At 36.9% G+C, this 20,966-nt stretch overlaps 1 protein-coding gene across 1 annotated transcript; it reads right to left on the bottom strand.

Annotated features, from left to right (window-relative positions):
* Positions 1-373: 373 nt before the first annotated feature.
* Positions 374-20,952, bottom strand: CTR9 (CTR9 homolog, Paf1/RNA polymerase II complex component). The gene is made up of 25 exons (XM_061342425.1): positions 20,812-20,952; positions 19,114-19,212; positions 18,228-18,467; positions 17,666-17,783; positions 16,940-17,029; positions 15,454-15,602; positions 13,507-13,614; positions 12,920-13,027; positions 12,565-12,801; positions 11,710-11,799; positions 11,481-11,609; positions 11,202-11,385; positions 10,120-10,208; positions 9,648-9,833; positions 9,383-9,470; positions 8,986-9,134; positions 6,794-6,910; positions 6,541-6,686; positions 4,934-5,005; positions 3,614-3,749; positions 2,989-3,135; positions 2,379-2,536; positions 2,146-2,242; positions 1,723-1,835; positions 374-1,461 (listed from the first exon to the last, which is right to left on the bottom strand). The coding sequence occupies exons 1-25, from the start codon at positions 20,854-20,856 to the stop codon at positions 1,053-1,055; spliced, it is 3,504 nt and encodes a 1,167-aa protein (XP_061198409.1). The 5' UTR covers positions 20,857-20,952; the 3' UTR covers positions 374-1,052.
* Between the last annotated feature and the right edge of the window lie 14 nt (positions 20,953-20,966).

Below are 20,966 nucleotides of genomic sequence, written 5' to 3'. Positions count from 1 at the left end.
GACCATCTAGACCTTCTAAAAACAGCAACAGAGCTGCGGCTGTACGAGCCATTAAAAACAGTAGAAACCACTACCCAGATCTACAAAATACTCTTAGCGAATGCTTAACGCAGGACTTGACCAAAGAAAAGAATTAGAAAAAAAATTTTTAGAGCTGGCATGAAATGCTGACTTCTTCAGAGCTGCAAGGAAAAATCAGATTCACTTCAGTCTACAACACAACCATTTGCCACTACTGTTCCTGTACACATTACATCAAAGTACTTAATTCCAAAAGCCACGTAATTAAGCTAAAAGAAAGCTAAAACTACTTCCTCAAAACAGATTCCTTTGTCAAATTTAACATTTTAAAATAAAAATAAATCAATCAAAGTAAACAAGCAGGAACAGTTTATTGTGATACCAGCAGCTTTACCCTTCTCAAGAAATACAGAGTTCTCTAAATGTGGTTTTTTTTTACTTGCCGATTTAAATACTTCATCAACATCATTACTTCACAAATTTTCTTTAGTATCTGCATCTTTTCAACTGATTTAACACAAAAACAGAAGGAAAAGAACAAATTCTTGTAAACACAAGGAGTTGCATCATGGCAAATGTATTCTTTAATAGAAAGTAAGAAAAACCTCCCTACTGACCTTTAATCAAAATGAGGAAAAAGAGAAGTATCACAGCTCTTTGTTCCATTTGGTAAGATTTAAAGATCCATCTATGCATGTACAAGCACAGAATACACAGTTTTAGTCACACTGGAACCACCTAAGCAGAGATGTTATGTTCCATAGTTTTTACATGCATTCCATCCTTGGTGTGCTGATTATAGTACAGGGATTCTGTTCACTTACAGCAGTTTAATTTAATAATATACTATAAGCCAACTTACAAACATCCATCAGTTGCTAACAGAAAGAACCACAGGAAGGTCTCACAACAGTCTACTAAAACATTAAAGGTTTTTTAAACCACGGTTTTCAAATATAAAAATTAGATTTTCCCCTACAACTGAAATATATTTACAGGAACATTTTTAAAAGATGGTCTCTAATTCAGATCTAATCACTGTCATCTGAACCACCTTCAGACCCCTCATCATTGGATCCTTCTGGTTCAGATTCGTTACCAGATCCTCTGCCAGAACCCTCGTTGTCAGATCCTCTCTCAGAATCTCTGTCTGAGTCAGCACTGCGAGAAGCTGGGCGAGACTCATTTTCTGAACCACCAGAACGACTTCTCCCCGACTGCACAGACTCATTGTCAGACTGCTCCGAATCTGAATGTCTCCTTTTTCTGGCCGATCTGTCACTGTCAGAGTCTTCCTCAGATGGGTGGACACTGGACCTTCTCGGACTACCTGCCTCACTACCAGATTTGTTTCTGTTATCAGAATCACTATCAGAAACAACGCGCTTACTGTGCTGCTGTTCCCCATCATCTGAATCACTGTTGCTATTCCTAGCACGTCTGTAAGGGGGAAAAAAAAAAAAAAAGACAAAAGCATTAAAAGATGTTATCTTTAGCTTAAAAACAAAACGAGACACCTGGACTTGAGTAACACTAGCTTTATCTGAATGGGAAGAACGAGTGGAATTAATCTGCAATGAAAAGTGATGCTCTTGACTACAATGAAAAGCTTCTCATAACCTTCTCATTGCCTTATTAAATTATAGCTCCTACTGAAAGCATGCATTGAAACTTCCATACAAAGTTAATTAAGGTTCTCACCCCTCATCAGCAATTTTGAGTTTATCCTCATCAGAAGAATCATCACTTGATGAAATGATAGCTTTTGATTTGATCTTCCCTTTCATTGAAGGAGGCAGACGTTCTGGTTTGGCCTGTAGAGGGGGATAAAAGAAAATAAATAAAAGAAATGGTTGCTTGTTCATGTGGCTGGTTAAAGTACAGCCCAAATGTAGAAACAGGCTCAGAAAACCAAACATGCTTGTAAGAATGTTCCGTTTACAATCACTTAATTGTAGATGGCTTCAGAAATATCCTTTTTATCCCTGAAGCAGCAATAGCTCAAAGGCAGTTACAACATGAAGTTTTGTAATTTTCAACATTAAATAAATCTCTTGACAAGAGTAATGTTTAATTTCACACGCATACTTAGAAAGTGATGTGGTTACTCAGGGTTTAACTTACAGCCTTCTTTTTCTCTGCTTTGGGTGGACGTCGTTTTTTAGGTCTTGGACCATTTTCATGTTCTTCATCATCACTCCCCTCATCTGCCTTCTGGGGTCTTAAACAAAAACATATTTTATAGGATTTAAGGCACAACATCACAGAAAAACTTAACACATGCAGAAATATAGTCTCAAGAAAGTCCAGTTTATCACGTGTTACTCAGTTTCAGAGAAGTCTGAAGCATCAGTTACCTCCTCCTCTTCTTCTTCTTCCTCTCACTCTCCTCCTCTTCCCCATCTTGTTCACTTCCACTGCCCTTCCTCTTCTTTTTCTTTCTAGATATGGGCAAATCTTCATCACTGTCATCGTTGACGAACTCATCAAATTCCCCTGCTCCTTTTTTGGAACGCTATAATAAATAAAAGCCCCATATTACAGCCCATTATTCACCTTCCAGTTAAAAAGCTGTCAAAAAAAAATTCAAAATAGGAACTTTATCTGAACATATTTTCAAAGATATGAAAATACAGACATTTTTATGCCAACTTTCCCATAGTCTCTAAACTGATATAATTTAGGAACTGATTCCAAATTCACACATAATAAAATAATCCTCTTCTGTTATTTTAACATTTGAATAGGGCAGATTTTGGGATGCCTCCATGCTGGAACTTTTATGTATTAGCTTCCAATTATTAAATCTGAGTAAATCTGTGCAATTTCACTCAGCAGCACCTAGGATCTTGAAATTAAAAACCTGTGCTATTGCAAGAGACCATATATAAAGAGATGAAAATAAAAGAAATTAAAAGAAACCTCAAAAAAAGGAAAAAATAAGGAAAAAAAAGCATTGTGTTCTACCCTGCCTCCACCGCCACCACGTTTTTTCTCCTTTGATCCTTCTACTTCACCAGTGAACATCAGAATATTCTTGGTTTTCTCCACATATTGAGCTCTTTGTTCCAGAAGTTTCTTCTGTTCTTCTTTTTCTCTTAGACGCTTCTCTTCCTGAAACAAAGAGAAAACAAAACATTACTGCTGTATATGCAGCACTGTGGTGATTATAATCACAGGCATATAAGTGATTTGCTGACAAGAAATTGGGAAGCTGACTTTTAACAGACTGTCGTAGCAGAAGGTCCACATGGAAAATAAAAGCCCATGCTAGAGTAGGCAAAAGTCTGCAAGAGCTGTTGCACCAAGTGCTTCCTCATCCGGCCTGTCAGTACAGAAATCTGGTGGCAGAGCTTATGGGAACTAATTTTATTTCATTATAAAAATAAAAATCTAGTTCTGAGACTATGGGGAATAGTTATCACCTGTCAGTGATAACATTCTCTGCTAGCTCTTGTAAGAAAAATGGTTACTAGATGTTTTATCTTTAATGCCAGGTACCACCACAGAGCAACAACAGCTTACATAATTGTAATATGTATACTTTTTAAAAGTAAAGCATACTTAGTATATGAATATAACAGAATAAAACCTGCTCTTTAAGTAGCTTTTGGCGAAGCAGCTCCTTTTCTTGTTCTTGCTTTGCACGCAGCTCCCTCTCTTCTTCATCCTGCTTGCGTGCCCGAGCTACATGGTACTGGGCTTGACTCAGTAAATCAGAGCATTGCCTGTAACATGCGATGTTTTCAAGTAAAGGAAGGTGACAGACACATACAAGAATAAACAGTCTCATAAAAGGCATGCATCACAACACTATGTTCATATCACCAACAAACAAAAACAGCTACTTAAAATAGCATAAGAGTAGTACAGCTTTTAAGTAAATTAAGCACTTTCTAGTAAGCTAATTTTTCTTGCAATGTACAATATTAGAACATATTGCTTTGCGCTTAAAATTTAGCGAGTTCATATACAGAAAAAAACCCACACAAACATCAAAAGAATCACCCCAACAAATTTGGACAGATTTGGAAGTATAGTTAATAACAACTTGTATGTAACCACAAAATACTAGCAAATATAAGCAGAAAAATAGGTAGAAATTCTATCTTAACAATACCCCACTGTGTAAAAAGTTTAGGTTGCATAAAGTGTTCAAGGCTCATGAAACATTAAAGGAAGGCGCTTTCAATACCCTTTTAGCTAACATTACAATGACAGCTCTTCTAATATTCCAATTTTCTTCTATCTACAAAGTGCTTTAATTATGCCCATTTAAGATGCCCAGCGCATGATAGTCAACAGACGTTACTTGCATATGGCTATAAAAAAAACTTAGAAAAATGTGCAATAAATGAAACTTAGGGCATACTGAGCGAAACCCTAAGAAATAAGCTTACAGTGAAAATGATTTGAGTAGGCTTGTGTACAAGCTCATTACCCTGAGCAAAAGTTAAAGCAGACTATTCTCCACAAACCAAAACGTTTTCATGTTTCACTAACTTTCCCATGCTATCACCCATGAACTACCTCAAAAGACCTCCATGAAATCAATCTCATTGTTCAGTTACCAAGTTTAAAGTCAAAACAGTGAAGACTAGAGATGTTTAAGTAAATGTCTCTGCACTTTCATTGATGGAAATTTTGCCATTAAACCAGTATCATATTTTGCAGGCTCCAGCTAACAGCAGACACCACAAGGTGAGGCCCGTAAGCTACACAAAAACATTAGAAAGTGAAGACAGGAATAGGGAGGAATCCTGCACTCGTATTTCTACTGTTGTAAGAAATTCCCATTTGAAATTTAGGAATCCAGTTTTAGTATGAAAAAAAACCCAACCAAGAAAAAATATTCCACTTGGTATCTGAATGAAGGATTTGTTTGTGGTTTAGTTGTCTGAGGCCTTTTTACCTGGCTTCCGTAGCAGCAAGTGCCAAATCAAATCTCATCTTATCACCTACTTTACTCAAGTAACTGAAGTATCTGGAGGAAAAAACAACAAACAAAACTAAGCAAATATGGCTTTACTTGCGTGTTTATTGCAATTTTGCCTTAAAACAAAGCATTTACTGCTGAATGACAATCCTCTAAAACTCAGCAGATGAAGAAACGTCGCCAATTTTCCGTGCGCAGCCCCTTTTAATACAACAGTGTAAAAGTACATTCAAAGTTCTCCAAACATGAAACATTTAAAACCACTCCAGAGCAGAACAAAAAGACAGAAACATTCTGTCTTATTAAGAATTAAATCTTAAGAATTAAGATTTCATTTACTGCTTCCAAGCAATGAGTACACTGGTGACCCCAGCAGATTTATTCCTTATCTGTCATAGCTTAAGTGCCTGAAACCAGCATAAGGAAAGAAATACTTTTTTTTTTTAAAATCCTTCCTGAACAGGCTCCTTGAACCTACCTGACAGGCTCTTGTGAATGTAACAAACCTTCAAGTAGATGGGCAAGCTATGATGACCAGAGTTCTGAAAGCAGTATCTCCAACCCATTTAAAAGAAAACAAGCTTTCTAATTTTCAATGTTAACAGTTTCCTCCCACATTCCAAAGACATTTTAAAGGACGTGATTTTGTGCTACTCTGAACTCACAGTTCTTGTGCATATGAAAAAAGTAATTCCTTGCTCAAATTTTAGATTATGGAACATATTTTCCAATATATGATAAGTATCTGAATTTTTAGTTAATGGGTAAAAACAAAGGCTTTCATGCGACTTTCTCAAGATAATAAATAACAAGTTTTTAACTTGAATTCAAGTTAGAATTTGTGTTCAAACATTTAGTCTGCATTATGTAAAGCACTAGGATTGTGAAATGCTTGCTTGTATGAAAGGCTTGCCTAACTTGACAAAATTACTGAAAAGCAGTATCTACCCTCCACATAAAAACAGAGCTAAAACTGCATAAAGCAAGCATCAGCTACACCTAGGAGCAGAATAAATGACTGAAACTTTCTGTTCAACGACAGCGATGATTACATTGGATTAATCACAGTTTTCTGACTAGATTTTTAGAGAACTAAGAGATCTGAAACACACTTAAGGAACTGCTCTATGAAAACACTTTGGCTTTACTTGGCAAAAGGAGCATGAAATTAGTTATCAAGGATTATAAGTCATTAACTAAATGACTTACATAAATAAGATACTGTTTTGAGCCTTATAGTTTGCTTTGAAGGAAATCATCAAAGTAGTAAAGAGTACTGATTGAATATTTTCACTGTTTTTTTCAACTATTCTCTTCCAGGAAGAAGTACATCTTGGTCACAGTAATATAAAATACTTTGAGAAATACATTTTGGCCACCTGGCCAAACACAACTGGCTCCGGCACAAAGAGTGAATGTACAGTTTTGTCAGGCCCAATCCTTCTTTTCCTGCTAGAAACTCCAGAACTGCATAGTGTTTCACAGATGATTGCTCTTCTAACCAGACTGAAGACATATAATGCAAATTCACGGTAAAGGAACAACAAAACAGATTTTAATAATTAGAAATAAGTCATCTTTACCTGTGGGCTAGCTCCAGTTCCTTCACAGCATTAAGGACCTCCTTTAGATTGCTTTTTTCATCTTTCAGGACTGAGGTAGCTAGTCTTTGTAGCACTAAAGCCACGTTAAACATAAGGACTGTGTCACTTGGCGCTACATGCCTGGCCTGTCAATGAAAACCATGCTTTAAAAATATGCTACAGGCAATAAGCATCCTCATTTCAATCCCACATTACTGAATTTAAAGACACACGTGTTGGTTTATATTTGTACCTTTAACAAAGTTTGTTTGCACTCCTGTAATTTGCCACACTTGAAGAGAGCCCGGGCCAAATATAACAATACTTCTGTATTTTGATGCTTATAGAACTTTCGGAGGCAGTTTTCATACTGAAGTGAGACAAAAAAAAATAAAATTCAAATTAAGAGGTGGCAATGGTTATTTTAGTGAGCTAACTCCAGCAACTGTTTCAATTCCTAAAAACCATTACTGCTAATGTACAATGCACTAAATTATTGCCTTTTGGTTTTTTTAAGCAGCATGTTCTCCTAAATGGATGCTTCCTTTTCACTGGTCAAAAATTGTTTCTGCTATTCCATAGCAAAACCCTGATTTTTCTAGAAACTGGCAGCATTCCAGGAGGTTCTGCAGATCTTAAAATACAGTAGAATACTTTGCAAGTACCATCTATTGTAATAAAATCCAACAAATCTGACTCATTTTAAGAGCACTCAATTATTCTCTGCAGTATGTGGAAGAAGTATATTTTCTTTATTCATACAAGATACGTTACAAATTGAAATATATTTAATATAGTAATTCCATATACCTGATGGAATTAGTTAAAAAAACCCCACACTTTTCTGATAAATCAACATCAGATTTGTCCTCTCCACCTAGCTGAGTAACTCGGCATGCCAAGGCCTATGGTTGTTGTAAAATGTAAAATTAGACTTGTCACTATAGATTTTGTGGGGCTAGAATTAAAGCTTCAAGCAGTGATGAAACATTTCATTACGAGCATCTGCTGTTTGACATACTCTTTTCTCAAGGAATCATTCAACCTTTCTAAACTTCTAAAATAGTAAGAAATACAAAGTAATTTTTATTTCCAGCTCAAATACAGAAACTGCCCTGAACCGTAAAGCCTGAAGTCACTACTCTTGGATCACACTGTTTTGTGAGCAGGCAATTTTCACTCAGCTTTACTGTAAAAGTTTTTGTATTTAGCTTAAGTCTTCCCCAGATTTGTATGTTTTACGACAGAGAACTCAGTAGGGTAGTTGTTGCGGCTGCAGTTAAGCTAGGGTATTAAATCCAATTCATTTCTCTTTGAGTCCAATACTGTGGCTTGTACTGCCTGCATAGCAGAACCCAGGGAACAAAACACCTCAGTGAATAAACACATTTCTATTAACAGTTTCACTTAAACACACTAGTAAGTGAATACAGTATTTTTTGAACAAATCAAAAGGTGAAAGTGATACCCAGTTTCCCACTGTAACTGCTTAAACATTGCTAAAATTAGACTTTTCATTAGGCTCTTTGTCAATAAAAGTGAGGTGTTAAGAAAACAAACAGACCCCATTCAAACACAACAGAATGAATCTGATTTTGTTACCAGAACTTGTTCACTGGAGGATAGCAACTACTCAGGTCTTGATCAGGTTAAGAAAGGTTCCAGCACCTCTTCCTTATAACCATCACAAAAAGCTTTAAGATGCCTCTGAATTAAGTATTTTTGAACCTCAGTGTGAAGTCAGTCTTACTGAAACACATTTGTTCTGAGCTTCTGCCATGTCCCACAATTTGTTTGTTAGGTATTTTTCCTTTTTTTTTTTTTTTTCTTTCTTTTTTTGTAAGCTTACTTGTATGCTTTTGATCAACTAATTGAGTCAATTGAGTTACAAGAGGTTGATACTTGGAAGCTGGCTTGCTTAAACAGGTTGAACTATGTAACATCAGCAGATTTCTTCCAACGTCAATTACCTTGTGATGCTAACTGTGGTGAAGGAAATCATGGCACATTCAGTTCTTCAGACATCTCTGATTGTTATTTATACAATCATTATCAAGAACAAAAATAGGAAGTGTTGCTATTAAAAAAATTCCAGCAGAAAACTGTATTTGCTTACTTCACTAACATCAGAATTTAAATCACATACAGTAACTACACCGACTGAAACCTCTCCAACTAAAACTTAATTCAAAGACCATAATGCTAAGCTAATTATGGTTTGACTGCTACCAAAAAAAAAACCTCTACAAGTTGGCAGGTGCTTTGTCACCCCTTACCCACATTTGGCAGTTTGTTTTTAAATCCAGACAGCCAATGGCACTCTAGAAACAGACCTTTAGCTTGTTAAAATGCTATTCAGAAATTTTTGCAGCTGCTAGGACAGCAGAGAAACATAAAGAAATCATCTAACCCAACATATTATGTAGTCCAATTTAGAGATGTTACCATCTGCACAGCACTGATGTACTGTTTCTGTTCTACGTAGATATGTGCCAAATTCAGCCACACATCACTGATATCTGCTGTTGCCTCTCTCACTTGGGCAAAAACATCACGAGCTTCACGGAAATATCCTTTGTGTGCCAAGACAGCTCCTAAGGGGAAAGTAATATGTACATCATAAGCTTCCAGGTTCATGGACTATGTCCTTCTATCAAAGAAGATGAAACATTGCCTGAATAAAGTTACCCATAAAAAACTAAGAGTGATAGCTGCCATGCAAAAGCTATTCTTTCCTGTGCTCCAGTATACAACATTCAGGGCCTGCAAAATCAATTCTACATTAAAGCATGAAATACAAGAATATCAACATCTCTGAAGGAAAACAGAGTCTAATATTCACCTATGCCATTAGCAGCATACAAATTTTTTGGATCATTTCTGAGTACTTGCTTGTAGATTGCTAATGCACGGTCTTGATGACGCTTCTCCTGCAGGAAAAAAAAATACCCCAGTTATTACTCATTTTTATAGTAGGGTATTGCAAGATCTACACGGAGGTTTTGTGTACTATAAGATGCCAAACAGGCATCAAGAAAAGGTTTGAGTAGCTAAGAGCATATTAAAATTAAATAAAACCATACACAGGGCAGAAAGACGCCTATTACCTTTTCTCTGTCTCTCGTGGGTTGATGAAGAGTCTGCAACCAGACATTGCCAAGAGCCAGCATGGAGTAAGTATCATTTTGTGTGGAGGGCTGTTTCAATATTCTTTCAAATTTCTTCTGTCCTGGACCCCACTCTTGTTTAGCCAAGTGAAGATTGCCAATCAGAGACCAGGCATCCGGGTGGTCCTAAAAAAAAATAATAAAAACCTTTCTAAGTTGCAAAAGCACCATTTTCGCTTGCAAGCTTAATTTTCCAAGTATAAAATGCTGTTTTTCTTAAAAAGAATTCCATACTAAAAACCAAACAAACAAAAAATAAACCCCTAAAAACGAAAGCACACAGTAGATTACGGTAGTTCCCTCCTAATTTATATGAACAAACAAAATTAAAATGCAACAAAAGGAAAATAAAATCTTGAGTTATTAATATTTCAAGTGTTTTAAAACTTTAAACACTTAAAGGGTTACAAACCTGATTTATCTGAAGTGCTTCTTTAAACCAATCAGAAGCCTCATAGAAGTTTCCTTTATCCCTAGCCATAGCTCCCAAGCGTAAGTAGCCTAAAATAAAAATAGAAAACAATATAAAAATCAGGAAACAGGTTAAATCATCTCAAACAAAGAACTGAAAGAATTTCAAAAGCAGTCTTTTCCCTGTTCAGCAAAGGACAGCAAACATTAAGACACCCCCATACTCTATTCATATTGAGACACACCACGTGAAGAGGAATGTTCATCCACAGTAGTGATAAAGAAGTTGCAGATTTCTAACAGTTAAAGTAATATAAATGTTTTTAATTGGTTTCCTAAGTTAAAGACCATTGAGAAACCTCAAAGGAAGGATACATCAGTTATATCATTTTCTGCCCTTCAATTTAAACAGCTCTCCTGTCTCCACAAGCTTTGAGAAGAGTACCAGCTAGCAAGGTGAAAACAGAAAACAAGTAGAGAAAGGGCTATAGATTAGGCTGGGGTATGCTGTGTGCTGCAGCTTGCTGAGCAAGGGCTACCACCTCACCTTTGCAGAAAATATCATATGGCAGCTACCCGGTGGCAAGACAAAGAGCTGAGCAAGGACTAAAAACAGGTGCGCCACAGAAGTTGTGCTGAGACCCTGAACAGCATGTCGTCCCTGAAGGAAGGTAAGGATCCAAGACATAAAGTGATTCTCCCAAAGGGTTTCCATTTCCACCCATGTAGGTATTGCTACAGAGCCTGGGCATATCAATTTGGTGGCCTTGACTGCACCTGAGTGCTGAGATGCTAATGCTTTGGTGGGGGTGCAGAGCAAGTAAGCAAAGGCATGCAAATCTAGAGAAGCTAATATTGCCAGATTTCTGGAGTATAGTATGATTTACCTAATAATTAGAAGGCTTAAAGCTGGAGATTAGACTGTAAGGATGATGCTGGCCTTAAAAATACAAAACAACAAAAACCAAAACTGCTATGAAATAAAGTGAGACAGATATAAGGAGACCAGAAGATACAGAAAATGGGGAAGTTTTTGGGTATTGTAAGGAGGACTGTGCAAATAAAATACCAAATGTTTCTTACAATCAACGTAATTAGGATGCTCTCTTAAAATGTTTTTATACAGCTTTTCCGCTTCGTGAAATTCACACATAGCCTCATATAGTCTGGCGAGGTTATAGGACGTTGTTACAGAGATAGCATTGTAGTAATGCTCATCATGTTCAGCTTCTGCTTTCGCACGATCCAGTGATGCCAAAAAATATTTCTAAAGTATAAAAAGAAAAAATAATGAAGCATTCCAGAATATTCTTACAGGAAACCTCTGGGTGAACTCAACTCAAACTCAGAGTAATTATATACCTTTGCTTCTCCCAGGTTTCCCAGCCTGAAGTGCAAAGCACCCACGTTATTCAGGATCTCTGGTGGGACATCAGCCTGTACTTTCTCTTGAAGAATGCGTGTAGCTGTACCATAAGCTGACAGTGCACCCTTCACAAAGAGAGAGAAAATGGATAAAAGCATTAAGAGAATGAGCTCTGTATGCTCTTATGAAAAGCACACAATTTACCCAGTATATATTAATAAATACCTGTATATCTGTCTGTTCTAGAATTTGGGCTAGCTCAATCCATGCCTCTACATCATCAGGATACTGTTCTGTGACTTTTTTTAGATGCCCCTGAAAACCAGCAGAAAACAATTATTCCTCTTTGTGGACACAAACAGTTTAAAGGAAAAAAAAAATCAAAATAAAAAGAGTAAAGGTATTAACCTTAATACTAAAAAGATGTAACGGACTGCAAAAGAAACTATCCTAAACATCTGCAAAATTTGGTCACAAAAAATTGCATTAGTTTCCTTCCTTTGTTACTGTATTTTCCTGTAGAACGTAACACCTTATGTGTACATATTTTCTTAAGCTTAAAGTCTTAGAGAAACAGAAACGACTACACCAACATGGGAAACTAGTTTAACAGTGATGTCTATGATTCTTTGCATTTATTTACCTAACATGAGATTTTAAAAACAGTTTCATTTAAAAAAAAAAATAACAACACTGTCATTCCATATGAGCGAAGATAAATATTTTCTGGAAATCACTAGCTAATTTGCTGTCTTCAGGATATCACTGGCTAATTTACCATCTGCAGAGAATTTTAACTTATATAGGAAAAATTCTGCCCTTTTCATACTACTAAATACAAGCATGAGGCTGGGGTTCCTCTTAAGTTCCTGGACTTGCTTTAGGTAGAGCCCAATAGGAGCCTCAGTTCTGTCCAGAAGTGGTGACTCTCCACAGTTCAGAGGATCTCTCTCATGACAACCAATATTAAATATTCTACACCTACAACCAAGTAATCCTGAGTTTCATGCAACACAAGCTCCGATTTGCAAGCTCTACTCTTGTATGCAAAAGTATGATGCTGGCAGAAGCAAAACTCACCTTCGCAATGTCCCGTTTCTCCTGATCTTCTGAAGCCGCATAAAGAGATCCAAGGATTTTCATAGTCTCATAATTGTTAGGATAGGCTTTCAAAACTTTTTCAAAGCATTGTGATGCATTCTCTTTGTCCCCTCGATAAATGTACATTTGACCCAACCCAAAAAATGGAAGTACAAAAGAAGATGAAGCAAACTGAGTGGCCTGGTAATAATACTGGAAAGCTTGATCATAATCTTCCTGTTAAAAAGAAATGAATAAATGACAGGTAGTATATTCACAAGTAAGCTTTGTATAAACTTTTATAACACATATTTTTAACTGTAATCTCAAAGGATGCTTTCAAAAACTGCCCTACCTGTACATGAAAAGACCTAGCCAGCTGATAACAACTCTCTGCCTGCATCGCTTCAACTTCTGTATTATGGAAAGCATGAAGAGCCAAGTGTTGTACCTTACCATAGTCCTGAAAAAAAGGAAGTTAAATGAAATTTAAAAACTTTCATTATCTGTGGCAAAGTGATTTATTATTTAAACAAGGACAGCTTGAAAAGACAAGAAAGCTTTAGACATAGCACTGATTAAATTATGAGATTTAGTTTTAGTGGTTATTGTGTTTTCTCTATCTCATATTTTAAAGCATGGATAGCTAGGGGGGATCAGGTAGGATGACACCCAAACCAAAAAAAAGACCAACCAAAAAACCCCACATCTAAAACCCCAAATGCATTCAGGACACAAAGGCCACCTTGAATTAAGAAATAAGTGTACCTTTTTCTAGCTTTCTTGAAAAACATTTATACACAATTTACACTTGTCCACCTAGATTAACAGTTCCATATTAGATACCACTTTGCCTGATGAAATGAGACTGAATCTAACACCAGAATCCTTCTGTTCAGAGTTAATCAAGTATCCAACTATAAAATTCCATAGACTTTTTACCTTCTTGAAGAAGAAGTGATTAGCCAAGTGATTCAACACCATTGGATTACTGGGATCAATTGTGTAAGCCCTAGAGAGGAGTTGAACACCGTTCTTGATGGAATCAGCCTAAATAAAACATTGACAGGTATTAGCAGCATCTCAATAGCTGTATCTTATTAACACCTTCAAAACTATTCTTCAATCTGCACTTCGGCAAGAAATCTGACAAAACCTTGGTGGGCTCACAGAAAAAGTAAATTCAGCTATTAGCTTTTCTCCCTGCAGCATACAGATGGAAAATAGAAAATTAGGCCACTACACAAGGCTGGAAAAAAGCAGAGCAGGGAAAAATAAAATGCAACCTTTAATCTTAGTGTCCTTTGACATTTCACACCCACACCCCGAAATCCTTCCTTCTACTGTCCAATGTTCTTAGCTCCTGCCTGGTGTCAGTTTCAACCTTTTACACAATTCATCCAACAGTGAAATGAAAATATTCATATACTTTGTAATTGAAAATGGCAGAAGTTTGTCGTACTTACACAGGGATATCATTAAATCAACTTAGTCTTTGCTGAAGAAATTTTAAAGAAAGTTGTCCATGGATACAAATTTGACCTACCAACAAGTTCAAACCCATAACTGATAAAATAGTTGTCATTTACTTGGAACACCCATGAAATCTGTATCACAAGCACATCAACTTAATTCTGTATTTATTTCTTAACAGAAACACCACAAATAGTATCTAATAACCATGTAACATCTGTGCTTTACTTTGCAATTATTATCAGCAGAAAGCTATCTTATTGAACAGATCAGGTTTTATGAGGTTGAGACACCAGATGAAGTTGAACAGGCAGCAAAAAAACACAGTACAAGTTGTGAAAACACAAGTGGAAAGGCACAGATGATACTTTTCTTACAAACAAAACAAAACGTATTTGGGTGGTTCAGCTTTTAAAAGCTGAAGGTGAGTGTGCTCATTCCTTGACTTTGGTCAAAAGACCTTCAGGAAAGAAAACAGAAGGAAGATACTAGGTTTCATTAGTTTCTCACCCATAAAATTACTTATTAAAATCTGACCTAAGAATATTTTTGGTTGTTTTCATAGTTTTAGGAAAGAAAACTCTCATACCCATATATTTTAAAATTCTCGATGGAAGTCTTCACAACTGTTTTTTTTCCCCGCCCCCCTGGGAAGCAATGAACTAAGTAATTTTCAGACAGTCTGTGTTAACAGACCTTTCTAGGGATGTATGTGTTCTACAGATAGCATAACGCTAAAGCTCAGCGACACACCATTATTTATATGTATTTTATTACTGAAAAGTTCCATCCTCCACTGATAACTTCCTTAGCACAGATTACCCATCTCAGATCTTATGATCCCAACTAAGATAAATGAGCATATGTATTTTAGTAGTGACACAACATCTGGAGAAGTAGGACCACCACTTTGTTGTGGTTTCATCAGCCTAGTTATAATTTTTTCTTGCCTACTCCCTGTTTTACCATGTGGCACACATGCCAATGTAGCTTGAATACATCTTTAACACTTGTTTGAAAGCTTATGTTGCTTAAAGGCCAGGACTAACTCCCTGGGACTGTATCTCAGGAATGATATTTTCAAATCAGCACTTTTGGATTTTTTTTTCCAGTGACATAAATTCACACAGATATCTCACCAGGGATTTTTATTATTTTAATTGTTAGGCTTTTCTTAACACCTCTACAAGAAACAGAGTTTAAGATTTTAACATCAGAAGAAAGCTATTCAGAATGTGGTGCTCACATAACAAGTATATACCTGTATCATCATTCAGTAGTGACACAGCCTTAAAATGATTTAACCACAGGAGTTATTGCCCCATTTAAAACATGGACTAAATTTCAAAGGATAAAAAGTTTGCTTCTTCAGATAAGAAGTAAACCAAGTATGGATTCTTGTTAAGCGAGACACACCTCTTTATTATTGAGTTCCAGAACAGCCAGTCCAACCAAAGCTCCAACGCATTTTGAATTCAGTTCCAGAGCCCGGCTGAATGCTAAGCGAGCTTTTTCCAACTTGTTCAGTTTCACGAAGCAGTGGCCCATGCCTAATCGAACCTCAGCTAGAGAGCAAAATGACACCATTAAGAATCCCAAAATTTCAGCCTTAAGACTCTTTTTTACATTCTGGACATCAATTAAAGTAAAAGCAGAATTTTTAGCATTTCTTTAAAACTGGTAAATCCGTCTAACTACTTGCTGGTTTTAAAGGCAGCCTCCCACACTTGGCAACAAAACTAACTTTTCACAGATTAGTAAGACTTTGTTTCTTCATCCACCCCAGAACACTGGCCTAGTATCTCCAAAAGACACTGATACTAAGTAAATAAAAAACTGCTATTATGGAAATTTATTTAAAAGTTAAATAGACATTTAAAAAAAGCCAGATCAAAGAACTGGACATTTCTTATGCAGGGTAAGTTCAGCCAAGGCTAGACAGCCTTCAGAAATCACAGACAAATAAGTTAGCTCATACGATCAACTGATTCACTGCTAACAAAACGCTGTTTATCATCCTCTTACTTGCGTGATCAAATGAATACAGAGAATTTACATCATACTGCCCTTTCAAACTGCTTGTGAACTAAGAATGCAAACATTTATGAACAGCAGTGTGTGTCTGTGTAATAAAGGGGAGTAAATCAGAGAATCATAGAATACTTAGGGTTGGAAAGGACCTTAAGATCATCCACTTCCAAACCCCTGCCACGGGCAGGGACACCACACACTAAACCATGTCACCCAAGACTCCGTCCAACTTGGCCTTGAACGTTGCCAGGGATGGAGCATTCAGAGTTTCCTTGGGCAACCTGTTCCAGTTCCTCACCACCCTCACAGCAAAGAGCTTCTTCCTTATATCTAACCTAAGGTAAGGCTTGCATTTCTAAATGCACTGTTGTAGCAATGATTCTTGCACTAAATCAGACTATAGAGTACACATCAACTCTGTAATAAATTTTTTTTCAGATGGGTTATGGCTAAGTATACCACATCTCTCAAGAGACTTTAGGGTATTTATGATTCTAATGCAAATATCCTGAACTAGTATCTTCAAATCACTATGCCAACATGTAATTTTCTTAATCCTTATTCCAAGAGCTCAGAGACAGATTCTGCAAGTCTTGAAGAGGTCAGTTCCCAAAAAAATTTTTACTTCTCTTACATACATCTTCTCATTTTCAAATAATTATTTTCAAAACGTAATAATTAGAAAAAAATGAAAAGTATTTTCCTAAACACAACTACCTTCTCTAACAATTAAGGAACAATTCAACAAACACCTTAACTCCTCCATAATGAGGGTTGAGTCTTTTTTTGACAGCCTAGGTCATTGAATTAGGACTTGAGTTAGTTTGCAAGCACAGCAAATACTTCCACTCACAAATACTTTCTCTGTTACCTGGGCAACCTGGATTGGTACGCAATGCTTTCTTGTAGTAAGCAAGGGCTCCTCTATAATCTTTCTTGTTGAAAGAAATGCATGCTTTACCTGTTAATAACACACCAATTACAAATAAATCAGAACAATAAACAAAGCAGTTACAAATCAGAAGCTCCTAAGTATTAAAGTTGTACTGTGCTGATTTTCAAAAGTTACCGTTAAAACCAGGAAATTCAGACAACTACAACTTATTATTTATGATGACGTCAAGCACATGGAAAAAAATAAAAAAAAAAAATCAAACATGGGAACATACGAAGTTACTAAATTCACTTTTTCATGGGTTTCTGCAGAAACTTAATTCCTTCCTGGTCCAGAGGAAAGACACTTATTAAAACTAGATTAATTAATGAAGAAGTTAAAATCCATGTGTTACAGCCCATCACTACTGTTATCGTCACCTTCAAGGGAGTCTACAGCTTCACTTGCACCATCAGGGAAATACAAGTAGTTGGACTGGATATATACCCATGGGTCTCAGAAAATGCTACCTAACAGTATACTTTTTCCTAGGTCTTCCACCTACATATACTCTGCAAGTTTAAATCTCTGTCATGTGTTTCTGGTCAAAAGTGCCCACTTCTTGATCACATTTTCATCTCGCATATGTACTCTTCTTAAGCACATGATTCATTCCAAAACCAGAGAGACCAAGTTTTTACACAAATACCCACAAACTCATACCAAGAAGGGCAGGAATATTATTTGGAGACTGGTTGAGCACGAAGTGGAACTGTGCATCAGCTTGGTCCATCTTATCTCCTTCAAGCAGACAAAAGCAGGCTCTTCCCAACAAGTGATTCTAGATAAGGAAAAAATTGTGACACATTCATCTTTGTAAAATATGAAGAATTAGACCACCTGAAATATTAACTGGCTATGTCATAATGTTTTCTATGATTAATTTATTTCTCTTACATCAGGAAGAAAAATAAAACAAAAAGGTTCTTTATCATCCACTTCTAAGGTTCACATATTATCAAGATAGTAACAACCAATCCTGCCTCCCCAACCAACCAAAGTTGACTAACATAGCTTATCAGGTGTCCCAAGCTAGAGATAATTATTCACGGTGGCACTGCACACATTTCAGATACTTAAAAGTTTTGCTTATATATGCTACACTAACAGACTTCAAAGCCTAAGCAGTTTCTATTTTCCTTTTAGTGAATCAATACTCGTGGGTTTTTTTACAATCACTGGATAATTTAAAAATATGTATTTTTAAACTGACTTTGGTTTTTACCTGATCATACATGATAATTTTGTCAGCCATAGTATATAACAAGGTAGCTTGTGTGATGAGCTCCTTCTTGTTATCTTTGTTCTTCTCCTTCCGAGCCTGCTGTACATAGTACGCTGCCAGAGTATCCAGACACGTCATTTGGTCTTTTTCATGGTCTCTGTAGTCCAAGTTACCATCTATGCGTGCAGCTTCCAACAGCTTCACAAAGTCTTCTGTTTTTCCTTGTTTGTAGTATTCCAGCTATAAAACAAATAGTTTTATCAGACAATACTACTCCAGAGAGTAATATATCGAGCTGATGCTTTACGTGCTACACAGATTCTTTTTCCAAAATGTAGAAATAAATCAGACATAAATGTAGGGATATATCAGACATAAACATATGGATAATCATACAAAGGCATTCCAATACCACAAAATATTTTTCTGTCATCATACCAACTTTGTATTTTTACATTAAAACACAAACCTTACAGCTGTTTATAAGTGAAAGATGAACTGGTTTTCCTCTGAACTTCTTTGACTTTTTGCATATTTCACCGTATCTATGGTATAGATATGGCACCCTCCTCTTTCATGAAGTGCGAAATCAAAGGCACAAACCAGAAAACTATGGGTTGAGGGGAAAAAAATCACACACACACAAAAAAAATCAAACTTAAAAAATCAGGCCTCAAGCAGCATTGTTTCAAGAAAAAAAGGTGTAATTAAAATCTTTATATGCATATGTCAAATCCAAAATATCTGGCCTAGAACCAGCGACTGAATAACTCCATTCAGTTCCTGCAGAGTTCAGTTATCCCTGGTCTTAACAGTAAGCAAGTGGAAGTTATTCTTTGATTATTTAAATATAATATTTAAATATATAATTTGTATATATACTAACCGCTAAGGCAATCCATATGTGCAGTTGAGTATGTTCCTGTTTCAGTATACTTATAACTTCATCACCCTCAGGTAACTGATCGAAGTCAAGCTCAATAACCTAGAACCAAACAATACAGATTTTCTTTTTACAAAGCATTAACAATCATAGAGCTCAAAGGAACCTGAACATTTCACTGCAACAATTACTTGTGTTTAAACAAGGTTATGGACAAAGAAGGAAGTGATAATGTATTGTATTCTGTACAAACAAAAAGTGATGGCTTTTCACAAATGTCAGAGAAAAGACAGTTCCATGCTTAGGATACTAGTTAGAGAAAATAAGCAGAAATGCTTTCATATTAGTCATCTACATTACAGTTTAATTTTACAGCAAGGAAGAGATGCAGTTGTTGTACCCAGGCTTGTACCCCAATTACCAGTGCAGGGACTCTTTCTCCAAGGACTGGATTAGAGCAATCCAGTTCATAAGGGCTTATAGTTTTGACTACATGAAACTCGAGAGTAGCAGCAAAAATATTTCTGCTACTATTGGATTTCCTGTTTGACAGATAATGATGTTTTTAAATGTGGGCAACTCTCATTCATAATCTAAAATAATTATTAATGAGAAATAGATATCACCAACACAGCAAATAAATATGGAAGTTAAAAAAGGTCGTTAAAAAAAAAAAGGATTTTGTAGCAATCTGTAGTGATTAATTCAGAACTTCAGCATCCAAGTAGTCCTAGCCATAACTCGAACAGCAGCACCAAGAAAAACTACTCATGTTGACACCTGACATAAAAATTTCTATCACAGAAGAAAAGGCCCTCCAACATGTAGCCTCCAGACAGCAAAGTACCTTTCTGAGACTTAACTCAATGGAAGTTATGGAAATTTGTCAGAGTACAAATACATATGTTCACAAAAATACGTTCTTCAACTTAAGAGGCAGTATGTTTCATTATCTTATTCAGCTATAGTATTAATTTAGTACCTGCTATGGAATGATTTAACTTCCAACTTTGTAATACCCTGTGAACTTCTAAATATTTCTCTTAAGACGTTTTTAACCTTGGCTTGTGACAATCTACCTTAAGAAAAATAAATTTCTAAACCCACACTGAAGTAACTTTATAGAGTTGATAAACTATCCTACCTGTGTCTATATGCTGATTTAGGAACATGCACACTACTTACAAATCAGCGCAGTCACGAAAATCAGCATCTAAGGAACTAGGGAGAGAATTTAGCTGGACAAGGCCACCATACACAAGCCCAAAGTGAAGATCAGACACTGTTTCCAGCAGGGCCATCATTCCTGAAGGTTGCATATGCTTTAAGTATATACTATCGGAGAAGAGGCTGCCCCTTCCTCACCGACGTGTGGTACCGAAAGATTCCGAATAGACTGCCTGCCCCCCGCGGCTCTCCGCCAGCACCGAGGCACCAGGCAAGGACAGAGAAATGATTGCTTGCAGATAGCAGACATCGTTCACCAGATGAACCGAGGTTTCGATTTCTCTCCGCAAAGCAATACACCTGTTTGAAGCAACTTCTTCCGCTCAGGGAAGGGAGCTACCGTCTCCCTCGAGCCCGAGATCCAACTAGAAGAGACTACCGCCTGCGCCCCGTCAAGCAACACACAGCGCGCTCTTTCCTTCCTCCTCCTCGGGTCCAGACCCCGCTACCGCCACCCGCCAGCCCCCGACTCGCCTCATCGGTGTCCCGGAGAGGGATCTCAATAGACCCCCGCGACATGATGGCGCCTTCACTGCCCGCCGAGCCGCCTGCCCGTCGTAGCCACCGAGCGCGCACTTCCCCTCACAAGCACCAGCTGACCCGGACGTGTTCGGGCCAAGGCGGAGGGA

This window comes from Neopsephotus bourkii, unplaced genomic scaffold, assembly GCF_033783945.1.
Source record: "Neopsephotus bourkii isolate Nb327-2 ecotype Australia unplaced genomic scaffold, CSIRO-AGI_Nbou_v1 NB_1792, whole genome shotgun sequence".
NCBI classification, from domain to species: Eukaryota; Metazoa; Chordata; class Aves; order Psittaciformes; family Psittacidae; genus Neopsephotus; species Neopsephotus bourkii.
This window is presented reverse-complemented; position numbering and strand designations above follow the sequence as displayed.